Source organism: Miniopterus schreibersii (assembly GCF_964146895.1).
Source record: "Miniopterus schreibersii genome assembly, chromosome: 12".
In the NCBI taxonomy this organism is placed as follows: Eukaryota; Metazoa; Chordata; class Mammalia; order Chiroptera; family Miniopteridae; genus Miniopterus; species Miniopterus schreibersii.
Genome location: NC_138112.1, coordinates 56529844 through 56549565, shown reverse-complemented (window position 1 = coordinate 56549565; position 19722 = coordinate 56529844). Strand labels below are relative to the sequence as shown.

The 19722-nt window shown below is 51.1% G+C and overlaps 1 protein-coding gene across 1 annotated transcript in view; it reads left to right on the top strand.

The window, feature by feature from the left end:
• ABTB2 (ankyrin repeat and BTB domain containing 2) overlaps window positions 1–19722 on the top strand; it is a 147236-nt gene that overhangs the window by 111267 nt on the left and 16247 nt on the right. Inside the window, exons 3-4 of the mRNA XM_081153182.1 lie at window positions 4961–5174; window positions 18737–18889. Coding sequence (XP_081009308.1) covers window positions 4961–5174; window positions 18737–18889 — 367 coding nt within the window. The remainder of the gene's footprint in view (window positions 1–4960; window positions 5175–18736; window positions 18890–19722) is intronic.

Genomic DNA, 19722 nt, shown 5'->3' with positions numbered 1-19722 from the left:
TGTTCAAGGCACCACATGAAGCACCTGACTCACAGCATCTCATTTACTCCTCAGAACAACTCAGTGAGGTGTGTCCTGATGAGGAAACTGAGGCTCAGAGAAGAAAAGTTATTTCCCCCCAGGTCAGGCAGCAAAAAGAATCAGGGTGCAGGCTTGACCCCGATGGGGCTGCTGTTAGCAGAGCTCTTTTTCACATGGGACTATGGGCTTCCTGGACATGGCTGTCAGCCCTACCACCAACAATCAGGTAGCTGACGTCAAGACTGAGCTCTGAGCCTTTGTCTCTTCCCATGGCGGCCTCTGACCATTGTAGTCCATAGCCAGGCCGAGGGGAGCACTCAGAAACTGCCCTCAGGAGATAATTGTCCTTACCATTCAGTCCGGAGACCAAGTCTTATTGGTCCTAGGTTCTAAAACTATCTCAGATTTTAGTTTTCTCCATTCACCACCTCCACTGCTATCAGCTCAGCCCACCCTAGAACCGTTTGAACACAAATTGGGTTATGTCATCCATCTGTTCAGCATCCCCTCCATGCCTGCTGTGCTTCCCAGCTCACTCAGTGAAATCCAATATCCTCACCATAGCTCCAGATCGAATATTCAATCTGGCTTTATCACCTACAACTCTTCTCTTGATGACTGTGCTCCAGCCATCCTGGCCTCCTGGCCAAGTACCTACAACCCCAGGGCCTTTGCATTAGCTGTTCCCTGTGCCTGTGACCTTTCCCCCTAAATATTCAGTCAAGTGTGTTGGACTTGCACTTTCTTCAAGTCTCTGCCCAAATGACACCTTATTAGAACAGGCCTTCCCCAAGCCCCCTGTGTAGATGAGCACCCCACTCATTCCTCTGTCTCTTCTCTTGTGGCTTTGGGTTTTTGCAAAGCACTGATCGCCACTTGACATTTATCATCTATTCGCATGTAAATAGTTTGTCGTCTCTCATCTGACCAGAAAGAACAGTACCATACGCCATGTGTGTGCCCGCACATATGTGTGTGTGTGTGTGTGTGTGTGTGTGTATGTGTTAGAAGGAATGAGTTCTCTACCGTCCAGTGTGTGCCTCCTAAAACCCTCATAGGATTGGTCCAATTCCTGACCCAGCCACTCCTCGGGGCAAAGGAAGAAGCAGCATAGCATCTTTTCACCGACACCTAAGCGGTCTGTATCTTTGCCCAAGTTGCCTGAGCTCCCTCGCTCTGAAACCAGGGTTTCCACTCACCCACCATGAAGGAGGGAGGAGACAAGGTGGAGGCAGATGTTGCAGTTTTTCTCTCTGAGACTAAAGAACTTAATGAGGTTAGTGATACTTGGCACAGAGCACCTTGTACCTAAAACTTTACCCCAGGTTTAACAGGCATTAGCTCCCTGCACCTTGCCAAGCCCAGCCTGCCAGGTAGGTCAAGAAGTTTCTTTCTTGCATCAGGCCCAGCTGCACAGAAAGCTCGGGCACTCCTATGTTTCTCTGTCCCTCTGTCCCCTTGAAAATGTAAATGGGAGGAAATAGGAAACAAACAAAACCAACCCCCTCTTTTTAAAGGCAACCAGATGGGATAGGCCTCATTCTGAAGACAGTGCTAAATTCCAGACTCTCTGCTGGTTTTATTTGATGGCTCATAATGAGGGTTGTGCAGACCAGAGTGAAACCTGCAGCACCTCTGATCAAGGCACTTGTGATTAACAAGCAGCGAGGGCTTGTTTTTCATGCCCAGTGGGTGTTTCTGGGCTTCAGACTGAGGTTTCATCGAGCTTAGGATCAAGTGATTCTCAAGTACAAGAATTTTCCAGAGGCAGCTCAGAGTGTCCACCTGCGCTGTGGATTCTCAGACAAGCCGGGGATTTTATCCACCCTGCCCCCACCCTGCAGACTGAAACTTTAATAAAACACAATAAAAATAAATGTCCAGAAAAGTGATATAAAAGGCATGTAAAATGCAGGCCAATTTTTTTATTATTAGTAGGTTAGATAGACATTGCTGTGAGAGTTTTCTAATTTCTGAAATTTCGAAAACTAACTTGCTGCGAACCAGTAACAAACAGTTTGCAGATCTGTCCCTGTTTGAAGACCACACTTTAGTAGCAGTGGTGCAACAGCCAAGAGCAAGTGGTTGGGACACAGGGCCCCCAATTCAAGTCCTGGCTGGTTCACTTACTAGTTGTGCAACTGGGACAAGCTATTTAACTCCTGTGAGCCTATTTCCTCGTCTGTAAAATGGAAATACCTCCCTTAAGGGGTGGTTGTAAAGATTGAACAAGATTTTGTCTATCTTTTCATGTCTATTACAAAGCCTAGAAAACCTAAGGTGGCCGAGAGGAAAATCACCCTGGGAGAATAGCCAAAGTGAACCACTTTCTTTGGCCATAAATGAGGGGTGCAGAGCAGTGTAAATTTTTAGATGCCTGATTAGAGTTGTCTACAGGCACCTGTCCTTTTGGTCTTCAGAAGAGGCTGGTGGCACATAGCTAGGCTTGGAGCCAAGAGTCCGGGACCCCATCTCCAGCTGCCATTCTGCTGCCTCCATGGTTTTCCGGAAACTTCCAAAGGCCTCTGTGTTCCTGGCTCCTCGTTAGGGAGCCCTTCAGAGGCACTTGCATTTCTTTCTGGATTTTTTTTTTTTTTTTTTTTGCCTTCATTCTGGCTAGAAGTGTGCTGCCAAGTGGTTCTACAGCAGTAACAAGAAAACAATCAGAAACATAATTAATGATGACGATGTCTACCTTGTCTGCCTTGCAAATGACATTCAACAAGATTTCTCTTGGATGCTATTGCTGGCCCTTTGGCTTCTCCTCTTGATCCTGTGGTCCTGCCAGAAGTGATGGCATTTAGACCTGGAGGAGCGGGAGCCAGGTTTCAGCTTATTGCAGTCTACTCAGCTGTACAGCTAGCCATGCTGAGGCGGCTGGCGGGGGTGTCGGTGCCCGTTTCTCCCACCCAGGAGCCAAGGGCAGCGCTGGTGGCTGGCATTTCAGGACCAGACTCCTGTCCTGGGAAATGTGGGGCAGCACTTGACTGCAGGCAGAGGTCCTGGAAGGAAGAGCAGCACGGAGGTGCCTACAGGATAGAGTGATAATAGTAGGACAGTCATCTCAATGGTGTTATATTCCACCTTTATCAAGTACTTACTCTGTACTAAGCATGATGTTGAACACTTTCCATTTATTATTTATTGGAGTCCTCATGATTTTTAGGTTAGATTTGATTATTCCCATTTTACAGATGAGGAAACCAAGGCTCCGATCAGTAACTTCTGTGAGGCACGTGGGTTGGAAGAGCCCTGATTTGAACCCCAGTCATGTCTGACTCTGGGATCTGTGCTCTCATCCACTTACCTGGTGATTCTCAGATCTGGCTGGACAGTAGATTCACCAGGGGAAGTTTTATAAAAAGTACAGACACCTGGGTCCTGCCCCAGACCAATTAAATCAGAGTCTTGTGGGTAGGAGCCAGTTGTCAGTAACTCACTGCCCTCCACCCTTTTGGCCATAGGGTTTGCCAGGAGACACCTGGGCAGCTGAGCCACAGCTGCAGGGACAGTCAGGCATGTGGCTAGGAGTAAGGACCTGGGGGTGGGGGACACAGAGGGCTCTTTCCCAGTGGAGATCTCCAATTCCAGGGGGTCATTGTCCCTGTTTGAAAGCCAAACATTACCTCTGTGGCTGTCATGGGAGAACCAGGCAGCTAATGAATTCAAATTAAGCCCCACCAGACGTTGTATTTTAAAATGAAACCAAGGAATAAGGCTATTGCTTCATTCTCTAAACATTTGCTGAGCACCTAGTATGCAGTAGATCCTGTGCAGGGTGCCAGGAACATAGTGGAACCGAGTACCAGACTCTCAGAAGCTGTAGAGTGAAGGTAAAATGAATGAATGAATTGGTTTTGCCATACATTGAATGACACTTTACTTGCCAAATTAAAACCTGCTTGTTTCTCCCCCTCGGGGTCAGCCATATCCAGATGGCCCACAGGGGAGCCCCCTGAGTTCCCAGGCCTGAGTAGGATGGGAAGGCGCCACTTTTCCCAGAAGAGAGGGGCCCGCAGGTGCCTGGGGCTGTTTCCCCCATCCTTTCTCAGCATTGTGGCCTCACACAATGATGGGATGCTTCCTGCCTGGCCTGGTGGGATATTGAAAAGACTTGACTTGGGCAGAAACACAGCACAGGATATGGGGCCCCGAGGACCCCACAGACTTCAGTAGGGCAGGCCACAGCCCAGGTGACAGCTCAGCTCGTAGACTTTGGATCAAACAGTCCTGGATTCAAATGTAGACTTCACCGTTAACTGGCCACCTGGCCTTGGCCAGTTAACTCAACCTGCATGCACTATGGCCTCCCTGTGACCAGGGAAATGTGTGGGGTCAGTAAGTATTTGTTTACCGGATAAGTGTCAATGTCTTTATCTGTAAAGTGGGGATAATACTTGGCCCCCAACATTTTAAGGATCAAATTAAATCCTATTTCTAGGGACGTGAACACTTAGCACATAGTGAGCGCTCGGCAGCCGGTGGTGGTGGTAGTTTTCTTTGACATCATGGGGATTGCAGTAGCTTCCCTACTGAAGGATCTGCGCCTTCGCACAAGGCAGCACAGGGGTGTCACCTCTCAGCCTGGTGCTGGTCGTCGGAGGCTGGGAGAAGAGGCCCAGAGGGATTCCCTTGGTCACAGAGCTGGGGAGAGGCCCGTGGGGTGGTGGAGAGAGTGGGGATGTTGAAAAAGAAACCACATTAGCCTAAATTCCGGAGGAGGCGGGCCTGCCAAGTGTCTCATTCAGCTATCTAGGCGAGACTGGAAGTGAAAGGGAAACTAAATTGCTGTTGTGTGTCTAGGTGACAGTTTCCACCTCCGCCTCTTGGCTCCGGGGTAAACAGTAATTATGAAGGCTCTAGCTGCGTATCCTTGGGTGAATGTGGGCTGCGAACTCACACTTTTTCTTTTTTTCTCCCCTTCTGCTCTCCACCCCAGGTGACCTGGTTTCCCGAGCCATGCACCACATGCAGGGGCGCCACCCCCTGTGTCCCGGCTCCAGCCCTGCCCGTCAGGCCCGCCAGCCACCTCAGCCCATCACCTGGTCCCCCGACGCCCTCCACACGCTCTACTACTTCCTGCGGTGTCCACAGATGGAGTCCATGGAGAACCCCAACCTGGACCCCCCGAGAATGGCCCTGAACAATGAGAGGTAGGGATCTTCCTTGGGCTGCTCACCTGATGGGGCACGTTACCTGGTGTTTGTTGACTGCCTGACTGACTGACCGATCGACAGGGTGGACAAAGTTTCCTGGCACCGGCTTTCCTGCCCCTGAGGCGGCGGCTGGCATGAGGCGGGCTGGGAGTGCAGCTGGGGGAGGCCTGGCCCAGGAAGGCGGTGGGATTGTTCACCTGGGCTGGTGTAGCAGAGGGTCAGTGAGGCTCAGCATGTGGGCTTTGGCCTCCGTCTCAGGGTTGCCGGCTCTAGTGCTCACTTCCTGGCCTCTCTAGAAATTCAGTTGCCTCTTTTCTAAAATGAGGTATTCACACCTACCTAGAAAGGTGGTAGTGAGAATCGAGTGAGCTGATGCTCTGAGAAAGAGCACAGGACAGTGTCTGGGTGGTAACTGGCCTTCCATCAATGGTAACTGTCACCTCTTTTGATGACAATGATGTCACTGTTAGGGATCTTAGGCACATTTTTGCCCCATCCACTCATTTTACAGACAAGACCTCATGACTCTGGCAGGTTATTTGATCTCCGATAGGTTAGTGGTTGAATGGCCCCAGGATCCAGGCCTGCTGGCTTCCAGTCTAGTGTTTTCTCCACAGAGTCCCAGCCCTTCCCCAGCCTGGGGCGGAGCCTCTCAGAACAGGTACACAGTTTGTACGCTGAGCAGGGGCCCCAGAGAGGAGCGTGACTGAGAGACACCCGTGGGGCCACGTCAGCTGAAGGACAGGAGCTTTTTCTAACAGGTCACTCAAAGAGCGACCTTTAAAATTATTTCTGCCTAGAGAGGATGACGTTTTTTATAATTTTTCCAAAACAGCGTATATGCTGGCATGAGTCTCACCTGGAGACCACCACATGGCCACCCAAGGCAGGGTGTGTCCATGGGCTCCAGAGTCCTGTGGCCGGAGGTCCAGGAAGTGGGACAGACTCGCCTTTGGCTGAGGAGGCCCTGTCTGCACACATCTCACACATGCAGGGCCCAGGAGAGGGAGAGAGCCCAAGGGTTTCTGTGCCCATCTGGGCAGATGATCAGGAACCTGATACAGGAAGCGCCAGTGCCTTCCCAGGCTGCCCAGCTGGCAGCATCTGCCCAGCATCTTTGGGTGACTGAGGCTCTGCAACTTTGGGGTCCTCACACCCGCTCCACAGCTAGGCCCACTTCTCTAGTGCCTCCACAGTCACAGAAAACAAAGGTGCAAAAGTAGATTCCTGCACCCAGTTCACAGAAATAGCCATCGTGAACATATGGGATATTCTGCAAACCTATGTCAGACAGAGCTGGGGATGAACAGTCGGGTGGCCTGGGCACAAACAGCAACTCTGGCATTTATGAGCCTTGAGACCTTCGTGCAAGGTTCCAGACTCCCTGAGCCTGTCTCCTGGGCCGTAAACGTGGGGATAGCAATGAAGCAGTTAAAAGGATTAAATAATGATAGTCAACATTTGCTGAGCATTTACTATATGCTAGGCACTGTGCTGAGCACTTGACACGTGTTAACGTATCTAATGCACACACTTCCAGGAGACGGGTGCTCTTCGAAGCCCCATTTTACAGATGAGTAAGTGGAGGCAGAGATTCAGTAAGTTGCCAAGGCCACATAGGCCCTGCTCATAACCAGTACACATACTGTTTGTCATTACGAGAGGCATAAAGCAGCAGTGGCCCAGTTCACAAGGTAGTAGATTCCCAGTAAGTGCTGCCACCACTGTTATTATTAGTGGCATCATTATTAGATCATCGTCTTATTTCTCTGGGAGACGGACAGTATTTACAGGGCTGAGGCTGTCACTCTGGGCCTGACACAGACAGAGCAAGAAGACATCAGGTGGAGGCCCCGGCTTTTCTGAAGGAAGCATCTAGCAGGGAGGTGAAACCAAAGCGTGGGCCCTGAGCCCCAGCTGTTTCTACTTTGCAAAGAAATTGTCGTGGTTGCTGGAGTCGGCTGGGAAGGGGAAAGGGCAAGGAAAACATTTGGGGTAGGGGAGGAGGGTGCTAGACTGGGCCTTGTCACCCAAGCAAAGGTGGCTGGGAGAAGAGAACAGGAGCCTCCCGGGGACCTGCTGCCCTGGGCTGTTTTTTTTTCCCCTCTTGGTGCCTGGACCCCTCTGAAAATGAGGGAACAGAAGGTTCCAGGAGGCCCCTCCCTCACTGCTTACCTTGATGCTGTGAGGAGAGGTGCTCCTGCCAAGATCCACTCCCCCCACAGCCACCCCAGTCTGGAGCTGACTAGCCTTCTTCACGATGCAGTGTGACACTTCTTAAAATGTCGTCTCAAGTGGTATCTGGGTTAGTAATAGTACTACTAATACAATTACTAATACTGCTAACATTTACTAACATAATACTGCTAACATTACAATTACTAACATAACCACTGCTACCAACAATAGTAATAATGCAACGGCTTCCAAACACCACTACGAATTATAGCCAGCATCACAGAGAATGTGTTAATAGAGACAGATAGCATCTTGAGCGTGTCACTTATTAACTCACATCGCTCCTAGTACTTCAGTGGATCAGTGGGGGAGGGATATGAGGATTATGAACAGTGGCTTATGTGACTGAGTCTCCAGCCTTAATGAAGGAGGCAGAAAACAAGACAGAAGGAAAAAATGAGCAGAAACCAGCAGACAGTGTCGGAGGAAGCCGGTTGCATGGTAATGTCCTATCGGCCCTCAGACCCTGCAGCCTGCCTGGATTCACTCCCAGCTCTGCCTCTTAGAGCGGGGTGGCCTCGGGCTTGTCATTCGACTTCAGTGCCTCAGTCTGTTCTTCTTAGCGTGGGAATAATAGTGCCAGCCTCACAGGGGTATTGTGGGATTAATTGAGTTAATATATGTAAAGCACCTAGAATAGTGCCCGGCACACAGTCGTGTCAGTCACCATCATCTTCACCATCATCGTATTCAGGAGGATCTTTGAAGAGGCTGGGGCAGTTAGGGGTGGCATCAGGACAGACTGGGATTCTAACTGGGCCTTGCAGGACAGCCACTGGAGACTGGGACAGGCAGGGGGTTATAGGCAGCAAAAGTAAGTCGCAGAAGGCCTTTGGTTGTTTCAAAGTGCATATTTCATGACAGAAATGGATCTACATTTTAAAAACACAAAAATCAGGTGGTTTTTCTTTTTAGTCATCACTAATTGTTTAGGCAAATGCTTCTTGGCGGGACTTTGTGCATCCTCAGCTGCGCCCTCATGAGGGTGAGGCCCTCCTCCAGCTCTGTGGTCAGTCTCCTTACCTCCCGAGCCTCAGGTTCCTCCTGTGTAAACTGAAGATCTGAGCAGTGCCTACTTCCCGGGGGAGGGGGTCCCCAATTCTGGGGAAATGCCCTGGACATAAGTGAGGTTCACAGCGAGGAGAGAGATGCCTCTTTGTTCCATTCCAGATGCAGGGGGGGAGGTGTCCCCCACCATGAGCACTTTACATAAATAGGAAGCGCCCACGGATAGGCTGTGTGCTCAGCCTGAAGAAGTGGGCTCGTTAATCTTTTGCTCAGCTTGCGAAAGTGTTTTCTTACCAGATAATAGAGATGATGGCAGGGGTGGCTTTATGCTACTGACTTGTGGTTCCCTTAAATACCATTTCAAGAAGATCTGCAATGTTAAGCTCTTTTCTCTCCTCCTTTTTGTGCATTAAATTTCCATCTGTTTACCCAAAATGGAAGTTAAAGAAAGAATAGCTAATGGGTGAGTTAAATACTTGTTTTCACGTATTCCCCAGACTGGTCCATCCAGTGACCCCTGAGGTGACTTGTTTATGGCCTGCAGTGCACCTTCTTCATCGCCCTCAGAGCACCTTCCTCTCTCCCAAATCACTTTGCTTACATGTTTGTTTGCTTACTTATCTTACCTCCTCACCTTCTAGAATGTATCATGGGTCATCCTTGTTCCCACTATGTCCTCAGCACATAGAACAGTCCCTAGCACATAGTAGGCAGTTAAATATTTTGTTCAGTTAATGAAATAGGCTGTAGGGCTAAAGGTTGGACTCTTTGGAGTCAAAGACGATGATATGGGGCCTCTGCTCTGCCTTTTACCAGTTATGTACTTTGGGCAAGTTATTTAATTTCTGAGGCCTCAGTTTCTCCACCTTTAAATGGAAAATGACTTGACCTACTTCCAAAAGTTTTTGTAGGATCGAATAAGGTAATTTAAAGGACACAGCTCAAAGTAAACTTCACGCGTGGTAGCTGCTATTGTTGGTATAATTAGTTTTCACAAACCTATGGAAGCCCTAGAATAACTACATCTTGTTTAATGCATAAATAATCCAAAAGCAATGGTGACTTTAAATATCACAACTACTCAAAATGCATGTTTTCTCTCCCTCTTAGATGCTCCTTCTCCAGTCCCTGCCCTTAATTCCCTCTTAACTCAGCCCTGACAGTAGGCAGGGAGCCCGAAGATGAGGTAGACCAGATGCCACAAAGGACTAATGCAGTGAGGACAATTTTGGACAAATAAAAGTACCAATTTTAGATTTATCATAATCCATTACCCAGGGGTTTCAAAGAACTCTGAAACCTGGATTTCAGCCACCTATTGGTTCAGAGACCAGAAGTCAGTCAGTCACTTTCTAAAGTTACTGGTGGCCCGTGCCTCAGCCGCTCACTTATTGGTTTGGCCTTAGTGCCCACGCATGATGCATTGTCCTTGCCTAGTGTTAAGCTTGGGAGTGATATGATCTGGCCTATTTTTACACTGGCCAGAAGCATCTAGACAAAGCTTTACAGTTTATAAAGCACTTTAAATACCCAGCTGTCTAATAGATCCTCATGTTAGCTCTTGGAGGGAGCCATTGCTGTCATTTACAGATGAGCAGACAGAGGCCTTGAGAGAGGGTCGGCCTGGCACCCAAGGTCACAGATCTGAGCCCAGGCAGGGAGGCTCCATTATAATAACACAGTGAATTGTCAGGATCCAGGGAGACATATCCTTCCTGCCTCCCAGGAGAGAGAAGGCAAGACTCTGGAAGGCGGATCTCTGGGTCAGCACCTCCTCTGCCCAGCATGACCCTTGCAGCTTACTCTCAACTACTCGGAGCCTCTTTCCCAACAGACATGAGTTTTCTGGTCCTGGGGAAGAAGCCTGAGGTGGGCATCTGTCCAGCATCCAAAAAGGAATGGGCCAGGAATTAGGGGCAGACAAAGGAAGTGGCAGTGCCAGATAACCAGGCAGAGACTGGACAGGATCCTGGCCCAGCCATTGATAAGTGCCCTCAGGGGCTACCGGTTGCCTATGACTTCCTGTCCCATTGTTGGGCCCACTGGTCCTCACAGAAAAGGAGAAGACTGGGAACTGGCAGGCCCCGGGCTTCATTCATTCGGAGTGTTTTTATAACATGGCAGCAACAATCCCCTTTGTCTGCAGTATTGCTGGAAAATCCCTCCTCTGAAGGGGAACTGAATTTCCTTTCTTAAAGAAGGTCCTTTCGGAAGCAGAAGCCAAGCTGTTAACTTTCCAGACACTGAGGATGGGGGCAGGAGAGGAGCTTGGGGATACCTGGCGTCAGGCTGGGCTGGTTTCTGGCCTGCTCCTACTTGCCTGCCAGGCAGCTCTTAGATTTTCCTCCTCCCACAAGACCAACCGCCTCTGACACTGACGGGTCCCCCTTTACTGCTTTAATATTTGAGATTTGGGAGGAAGAGGCTCTTAAGGGTTCCACATATAGCTTCTGACTTTGGGGCCCAGCCCAGCCTCCTGCTCCTGCCAACATCAGGGCTGACGGGGCTGTGGGTGCAGAAGCTTGAGTTTGGGCGGAACGGTGAGGTGAGCCTTTTGTCTAACATGCGGGCTCAGGGCATTTTGTGGGGGGCAGTTTGTTCTCATGAAAGACCCGAGAATCTTTTTTTTTAAAAGCCAGACAGATCATCATTGGCAAGCTATGTCACCTTGGACATGTCTCCAAACCTCTCGAAGCCTTGGTTTCCACGTTTTAAAATGCTGACTAATGATGGTACTTCCCTGGCAGGGTGGCTGTATAAGAAGGCTGTGTATGCAAAATGGCCTCATGCTTACTTGGCACATAGTAGGCCCTCAGCACATCACAGCAGGGAGGCCTTGCTGCTCAGAAGCCGATGCCAGAGTCTTGCCTGAGGCTGTGGTTGGAATGTGGGTGCAGAAAGCAGGGTCGGGTCCTGGGAGCCTGCACTGTCTTTTCCTTTTCTCTGGTTAGGTTGGGTCAAAGCCATTAGCTGCCAGTCAGAAATTTCCCCCTTTCACTGTGCATTTCTGTCAGGCCTCAAGAACCCTTACCTCTTTCTAGAAGTTTCTGGAAACTCTTTACCTGACAATCTGAATAGGTCATCATTCTGCCTTAGACTGTGGGATGTGGGGAAGGTGAGAGCTGTGTGATTTCACTCAGCTGAATCCAAACAGGAATTCCCATCAAAGCCCTAAACAAAAGACCCCCATCCCATCCCACTGCCCAGCAGGTGTCTGTGGAGTAAATGAAGCAGCTAAGCCAGCGGGTCCTCCCAAGCCTGCCTTGTTGGCAGAGGCGGGCGGGTGGTGACAGTGCCCTTGGGAGGGGCATGTGTTTGAACAGGTTGGAGGCCTTCTTCTGTCTGGCTTCCATATGGTGCAAGAGTGTGTGGTCTCCGTCAGCCACCACAGACACTGAGCACGGCTCGAGAAGGCTGGCCTCTTGCACATGGCAGCAGGGAGCCCCGTAGGTGAGGTGTGGCCTGTGCCAAGGGAGCCACACCCCAACAGAGGGGAGAGAGGCTCGCTTTCACCCCGGGTGTGTGGGAAGCAGCGATACTCCGGCCTGCTAGACCAGCTGCTCCCCTGCCCAGCTGCTGTGCTGGGAGCTTCAGCCTGAGAAATGGGCCAGATGCCCCAGACCTCACAGCACCCAGAGCCCTCCCTGCCCTGTGAGAAAGGGTGGAGGGGTGGTGGCCTGCATGCCATCTGCACAGGAATCTCTACCTTCCCACCCACGGAAGATGCCACCCTGGAGTCAGGCCCAGTTACCAAAGACATGGCTGTGTCCCCCCCACCGAGGCCCAAGGGCACAGTGACATGTACAGAACCATATCTGCCATTTTCCACCCTGAGAAGGCTCGATCCCAACATCTAGCTGCCTGCCCCCCCAAAGCTGCCTTCACCAAGCTACCCCAGAAAGCTGTTCCTGGGTAGAAAATTCTCCTATGAGATGGTCCTCTTTCTATGCAGGAAGGGTTTTCTTCTTTCCTGAAGAGAACCAATACCCAGACCAACTCAGGCCTCCAAGAATGGAAGACAAAGCCGTTCCCCATTTCCCAAGCTCATTCGCCTGACTTAGGACCCTGGAGCCCTGCAGAGCATTCTAGAGTCAGCACAGACCCCTGAGAACATGGGGGCAGCCCGAGGGCTTTGCCTCCAGGAGTGAGGCCTGTGCCACGCCTTCATAAATGCAAAGGTTGGGTTTCGGACATGGGTTCCTGTGCTGAGGGATGGGAAACATCAGTGAGCAAAACACTCTCTGCCTTTAGAGAAATTACAGTCCAGGGGAGGAAGCAGACAAAAGCCACAGAAATAAAATAATAACAATATGGTCTCAGTGCTGTGAGAGTGTGGGGCTGGAGGGAAAATGGAGACCCACCTCAGGGTCGGTGGGCAGGGCCGGCCTCCCACTGCCTGGCAGGGATGGCGTGGGCCAGGAGAGGCTCACTCCGGGTGCCCTAACACCAGGGTGACCAGATGTTCGGTTTGCCTGAGACACTCCTATTTACTCCTGCTGCCTTGATATTACTGGTAATAGCATTCCTTTCCCCTCTCAAAAGTGGCCCAGTTTGGGTCACAAATTATATGGCTACTATGCCTAATATTCATCACCCCTAAGATGAAGGCAATGGCGCAGGGTCAATGGAGGGTACTATTTTGGAGCGGGCACTCTGCCTGGGATCACATCTCAGCTCGGCCACTTACTAGGTGCATGACCTTGGACAGGTGACTGCACCTCTTTGGCCTCAGTTTCCCCGTGTGTCAGGTGGGGATAATAGCAGTACCTGCTTCATATAGTAGACGTGAGGATTAAATGAGGCCATGGATAGAAAAGGCTTGAAACAGTGCCAGGTGCTTAGCAAATGCTCTGTAAATGGTAGTTATTAGTGATTTTCTGTTATTCCTGGACGCTCCGAGAGCTGGTCCAGGATGTCCCAGTTGTCACACAAGCGACCTCCCGTTCCAGTGCTCGCTTTTGGGCTCCACTGGGACCTGAAGGGCAACCCCTGGGATCAGGCAGGAAAATCACACACAGCTCATCCCGACTTGGTTGTATTTTAAATTCTTGTCCATATGTGGACAAGTGGAGGTTTATCGGGTGCCTCTAATCTATACCAGATGAGCTTTAATAAGAAAAGTGTATTTTCCCCACAGAAAGCCCTAAGCTCTGCTTCTAACAGAAGTCACCTGTCCCCAAGCTGAGATTGTGTGTGTGTGTGTGTGTGTGTGTGTGTGTGTGTGTGTGGGCAGGGTGGGGGGTGGGGGTTAGCTCCAGGTTCTGAGGCAGCCTTGCTGCTGGAGAAGACAGGCCTGGGGGGGTCAGAAGAAAGATGCCTGCCCAGCTCTGACTCTGAGCTGAGCCAAACCATTCTGGTTTACCAAGTAATTCTAGAAAAATAATTAGTCCAAGATGTGAATTGGACTAGAATTGCTTCCTTTGTTCTGGGTATACAGTCTGACTTCAGTTGGGACAACGTTGGTTTTGTTCTTTGTGGACGTTTTGGCTTGGTGTTAGGCCATGGTGGCTCTCTGGACAGAGCTGCAGGGCAAAGCCAACCTTGACCTTCCCAGGAAAGTCTCTGCCTGCACTGTCATTTGATTGGGAACTGTGGCATCTTCTCAGGTTCTGCTCGCCAGCCCTGGCCCAGATAGCACTGCGGGGAGGGGCATGGGAACAGCTCGCTCCACAGCAAGACCCGTGAGAAGGGTGATTGCAGGAGAAAATCACCCCCTCCAACCCCGGTGCTTGCAGTGGCTCCCACTGAAGGTGGGGCAAAGTCATCAGAAGAATTTAGGGCTGAGGGTGGGAGACATTCTGGCTGCCCCCTCCCTTGGTCTTTAGCCTCAGCTGTCCAGCTGGTCCCAATGAGATTCCTCTCCTCAACTAAGTGTGCTCATAGCTCGGGCTGGGCTGGCTCAGAGGGTGATGGGGAAACCTCTTTAGGGATCCAGCCTAAGGCAACCTGGACCTCCCAAAACCCTCCCAGCCCTGGGAGCCAGGCCCGCACCCCAGATCCCTCTGTGTTCCCAGCCAAGGGTAGGAGTTAAGAAACCACAACCCAGTTTTCTCAGGGCTGATCTCTGGCCAGGTCTTGAGGCCCTGCCCAGCCAGTGGGCACATCTGGCTTCTGCTTGAGTCCTCATACCCATTCCTCATGTGTGGGCACGGGGGGACCTACCTGCTGGCCCTGGACTCAGCCTGCCGGCTGGGGACAGAGACACACGGCCTTCTCATGCCTGGGGCTCGCATGGCCCATCTGCCAACCTGACTCTTTCCCTGAGGCCCCTGCCCACCTCCAGAAAGAACAGAGCCTCCTTTGAGCTGGAAATTGGAGGCGTTTCCTGTTCTGTGTTGTTAAGACACCGCTTATAGGACTGTAATCCCAATAAATCATATGCTTGCTGAGTGGGGCAGGGTTTATTTTTTTTTTCCAGGCTGCAGGGACCTCTTAAAACCAAGGCCTTAAGAAGTTTATTCTCTTTCATTTTTTAACAGGGAAAATGGCTTTTGCAGACCTGGTCCTGTTGAAGGGCATTATAAGGCCATTGGCTTGATAGACTCAGGCTCGTCTATATGATTAATTTAAAGAGAAATGACGAGAAACAGAGTTGTGACCTGTGGGTCTGGTCTCCGTGTTGCTGCTTAACTGGCTCTGTGACCTTGGGCGAGGGAGCCGGCCTCACTGGGCCTCTATTTCCGCCTCTTGCCCTCTGCCGTCAAAGATTCTTTTTCATCTCTGTGTTTCCTGGATCTCCCCCACCCCATGACAATAGTTCTTTTATGCAAACAAAGACAAATGCCACCAGTCGATGACCCTTTTAAGTGGCTTTGTTTGTCATAGCGGGGACTGAGCGGATGTGTTTGCATGAACGAGTGTGGGGTTTTGCTGGTTAGGCCACCAGCAGCACTTGGTGCACACAGGGGGTGCAGGCCCCTGGCAGTAATCCCATGCCCACCCCCATCAGCACCTCCCAAGTTCATGACCCACAGCCCGAGGTCTATGGTCCTTGTTGGTCCTTCCCCTGTGTGGGGTTCTCCATAGCCAAGGCCCAGCGCCCGCACCACCAGCGATGGTTTCCAGATTACATTCGACATCGCGGTCACAGTTGTTTTCTCTCTTTTATGAGGCGGATGGTGTAGGTGGTGGGCAGCTTGCTGGCAGGCTTTTGCAAGCTTTCTGTGTTTATACTTGCTAGAGGGCCTACAGGGACAGAATTGGCTGGACCCGAAGAGGCTGGAGCTGAGGCATTTAATAGGACCAGATTCCCATAGCCTTTTTCTTTTTTTTCCTATGATGCACTTTGTCTAGCAGCAGATACTGAAATAGAAATAATAGTTAACCTTTATTGAGGACTTACCATGTGCCAAGTGCTCTCCTGAGCACGTCACATACATACTTCTTGTGAGGTAGTCTTAGGAGTTCTTCCCATTTTGCTGATGGGGCACTGAGGCTGAGAGGTGATGTAACCTGTACAGGATCACAGTTTAAGTCATTGGCTGTGTGCTGGGTTCCATCCCAGGAGTCTCCCTCTGAAGCCCATGCTCTTGGTCACTGTATAGTAGATACAGCTCTTGTCATGTGGAGCCTGTGAAGTAACAGCAGAAGGGGTTCTCACAGTGGAAAATGTCTAGAAACACTGACCCCCTTCTTGCCCTAGCGGGTGGCTCAGCTGGTTGGAGCATCGTGACGTACACCGAAAGGTTGAAGGTTTGATCCCCGGTCGTGGCACATACAGGAGGCAACCCATCGATGTTTCTCTCTCACATCCATGTTTCTCCCCCTCCTCTTTCTCTATCTCTCTAAAATCAATTATATATGCTCAGGTAAGGATTTAAAAAACACACACACACAAACCCTTCATTAATAGAAAAACAGGCCAAGGAGGGTAATGATCTTCCCAAGGTTGCAGAGCCAGTTCAGTTGCTTCCAGGACACTAGAACATTCTCCCAGAGAGGATGCTGCAGAGTCGGAATGTAGAACCCTCAGATCCTGGCCAGGAGTGTGCGTGCAAACCATGTGCCATTCCATGACTGGCCGGACCATGTGCCAGCAGGGCCGGAATCTGAGCCCCACACCCACTGCCACCTGCCAGCCAGAGCGCCGCTTATCTCAGGGATCTGCCACCTCTGTCTCAGGCAGCAATTCCCCAAGTGGGGTCAGAGAGCCTCAGGGTCCCAGAGACTTTCCAGAAGCTCACGGGGCCAAAATTATTTTCATTAGGATGTGCCACGTGCCTCTCGCTCTCAATTTCTCACAAGGGTCCAGGAGAGTTTCCCAGAGGCGTGTGACGTGCAGTTATGTTATTTCTCACTGACGGCTGATGGGATGTGAGCTCGTGTATTCAGATGTTTTAACATTTTCTCAGTTTTAATTGCTCATACAGTAAATATCCATAGAATACTGATACACACACACACACACACACACAAAAGCTCTTGGGGGGCCTCAATCATTTGTAAGAATACAAAGGGAATCCTGAGACCAGAGCTCTGAGAAGGGCTGTCCCGAGGTGCCAGACCCAGCAGAGCGGAAGCTTGGTGGCCGGAGGGCTCCCTCAGCCTTGCCCTGCTCTCTCTGGTCCTGGCCCTGCAGACACATGCACCATGGCACTGAGAGGCTTGCAGCCAAGCACAGACAAGGAAACAGCCTTTTTCCTTGGGAGGGAGCAAAGCAGAGAGACGCTGGGGACAATGCAGACATCAGTCATTCCCAGCCTTGCTCCTCTGGGGCCCTTTCACCCTGGAGTTAGGACACAGCTACAGCCTAGGGAGTTTTTATGGGGATTTTCCAGAATGTCCAGTAGAGCAAGCCAGCTCTTCTCAGCATGCCCAGTGGGCTAGATGAAATTACCAGAAAGGAAATAGTGACCAGGAACCCACAGGCCAAGGGTAGCATGTTACTGAGAAAGCCCATCAGTTTCTTGTCATTTAACCTTCCCGTGGACCACAGGCCTGGTGCGTGGGTAGGCCAAAGAGGTAGTTTGGGGGCTGGCAGGGCCTTGTTTGTGGGCAGGTGGGCACCCACCACCACCCTAGAGGCGAGGACCAGCCTTGACCCTGGAAGATTTCTGCATGCTGAGAATATTAATCAGTGTTCAGTTCAGGAAGCAGAAACCACACTAGGTATTTTAAGCAGGAAGAGATTGAACGCAGGGAATTAAGCACCAACAGAATCATTGGAATGGCTCAAGGAGCAGGTTCAAGGCTGAGCCCCTAGGGGTGACTTCAAGGTCAATACAAAACGTGTCCAGGGGAGGGGGAGGGGAAGGGGAAGGGGGAGACTGCTCCCTTTTCCATGTCTCCAACAAAGATAGTGAAATAGAGGCCAAAGGAGCCCATCCCCAGTGTCTGCCCAACGAGGTTATGGATACTGAATTTTTTCATGGGCCAAGTTTAAGACACATAAACAGAATGAATCACACCATCTGACTAGACTTCATAATTTCTCCAAGTTCCCTCTTGGATTTTCCCGAGAACAGCTTGGAGGTGGCACCTGAGCGGCCACAACAGGGAAGAATGGCTGGCAGATCCACAAATTCTCTTTCTGTTTACACTTCACTCCCCAGCACTGGTGGTTTAGATGGAACCTTCCTCTTGGGTGAAAAGGACTGATATATACAACTGTGTCTTTGAGGTTTCCTTCTAGCATTGCCATGTAAGAATTGTAAAATCCCGAAACATTTGGGGGGAATTCAGATGGGCACTTGTAATCAAGAAAGATCTGGTAAAAAAAAAAAAAAAAGAAAGATCTGATAAACGGGTAATTCACAGATGAATTGTTGGTCCTTTCTAGAATCTACACATTAGATTCCTGTCTTCCCACTCCAACGCGTGTGAACACCACACCCTTCAAAATTATATGCCATTCTTTTCTGGGTAGAAACAGGGCTTGATCCAGAACTGAACACTTGGATGCATTATACTGAGTTCCTGACGCTTAGCCACACATTACTCATTCAGCAAATGTTTGTTGAGGACCTGTTGTGTGGAGGCCCCGTGCTGGGCATGATTTGGAGAGAGCAGAGGTGAAGGCGTCTTCCTGGAGGCGGGAGAGTCTGGTCAGGAGGAGGCACATTCGTTGTTGGAAGAGAGTTCTAAGGGATCTTGGAGCAGGAGGTTATTTTCTTTGGAGAGAGGGGGTTTGGGGGGTGCCCGGAACTGAGCCTTGGAGGATAATGGTGTCTGGACGAGCAGAGGTGAGAGCTGGTTCAGGCTCGTGAGCAGGTGGGAAGGGGAGGGTGGACGTGAGGACCCTGAGCGCCCGGTGGCCTGGTACGTCCCGGGGAAGGTCGGAGCCTGGGCCGGACCCTCTCTCTGCTGCGTTTCAGACCCTTCATGCTGCTGCCGCCGCTGATGGAGTGGATGCGCGTGGCCATCACCTACGCAGAGCACCGCCGCAGCCTCACCGTGGACGGCGGCGACATCCGGCAGGCGGCCCGGCTGCTGCTGCCCGGCCTGGACTGCGAGCCCCGGCAGCTCAAGTACGGGATCGGGAGGAGCGGGACGGGAGGGCCCCGGCGTCCGTGCCAGCCCCTGGCCGCCCCTCTGTCCCTCTGTCCCCTGGAGGTTGGGGGGCCGCGAGCAGGCACCACAGCATGTTCAGGCCGCTCTAAGGGCCACGCCCGTTGGGACTATCATGTAGACCTCGGCTGCTTTCCGGATGCATCTTCTGCAGCCGCTGGTCTGGCCCACAGAGCAGACACGCACAACAGCCTGACTCTCTGGGCTGGGCGGGGGCGCAGAAGTGAGTCCTCCCCTCTCTCCCTGTACTCTCCACTTCCTAGGCGCAGGCACTGTGCCGAGCCCTCCTTTTCATGTGCATTATCTCCGTCCTGGTGACAACTTTAGAGAAAAAAGGGCTGTAATGCTCATATTACTGGTGGAGAAACTGAGGATCAAGGGGAACAGTTATTTGCCCCCCGATATGCAGTTAGCAAAGTGGCCATGCCCCCATTTGAAACTAGGTCCGTGTGGCCCCAGCCTGGGCTCTTCATTTCCTTCCCAATGGGCCTCTCTCAGATTGGTCTCCTGAAGGAGCCCCAGAGAAGGTTCTTTCTGGCCACCCTTGGCCTTTGAGAACATTGCATCTTTTTTTTTTTTTTTAACCTGCCCAAACCCCAGTTATGGCCTCCTCTGTTTTCATGGCAAGTGCCCAGATCTCCTCCTGGGACGTAAACTTGCGACACGTTGGCTTCACCAAGGCTCCGGGCCGAAGCTGCCTGTCGGAAGCCTGGGGTGCCCTCTGTAGATGCCGGGTTTCCGTGAATTCCCTCGGTAGGATGGCTTGATTGCAGTGGGACCCTGGGCTGCTCTC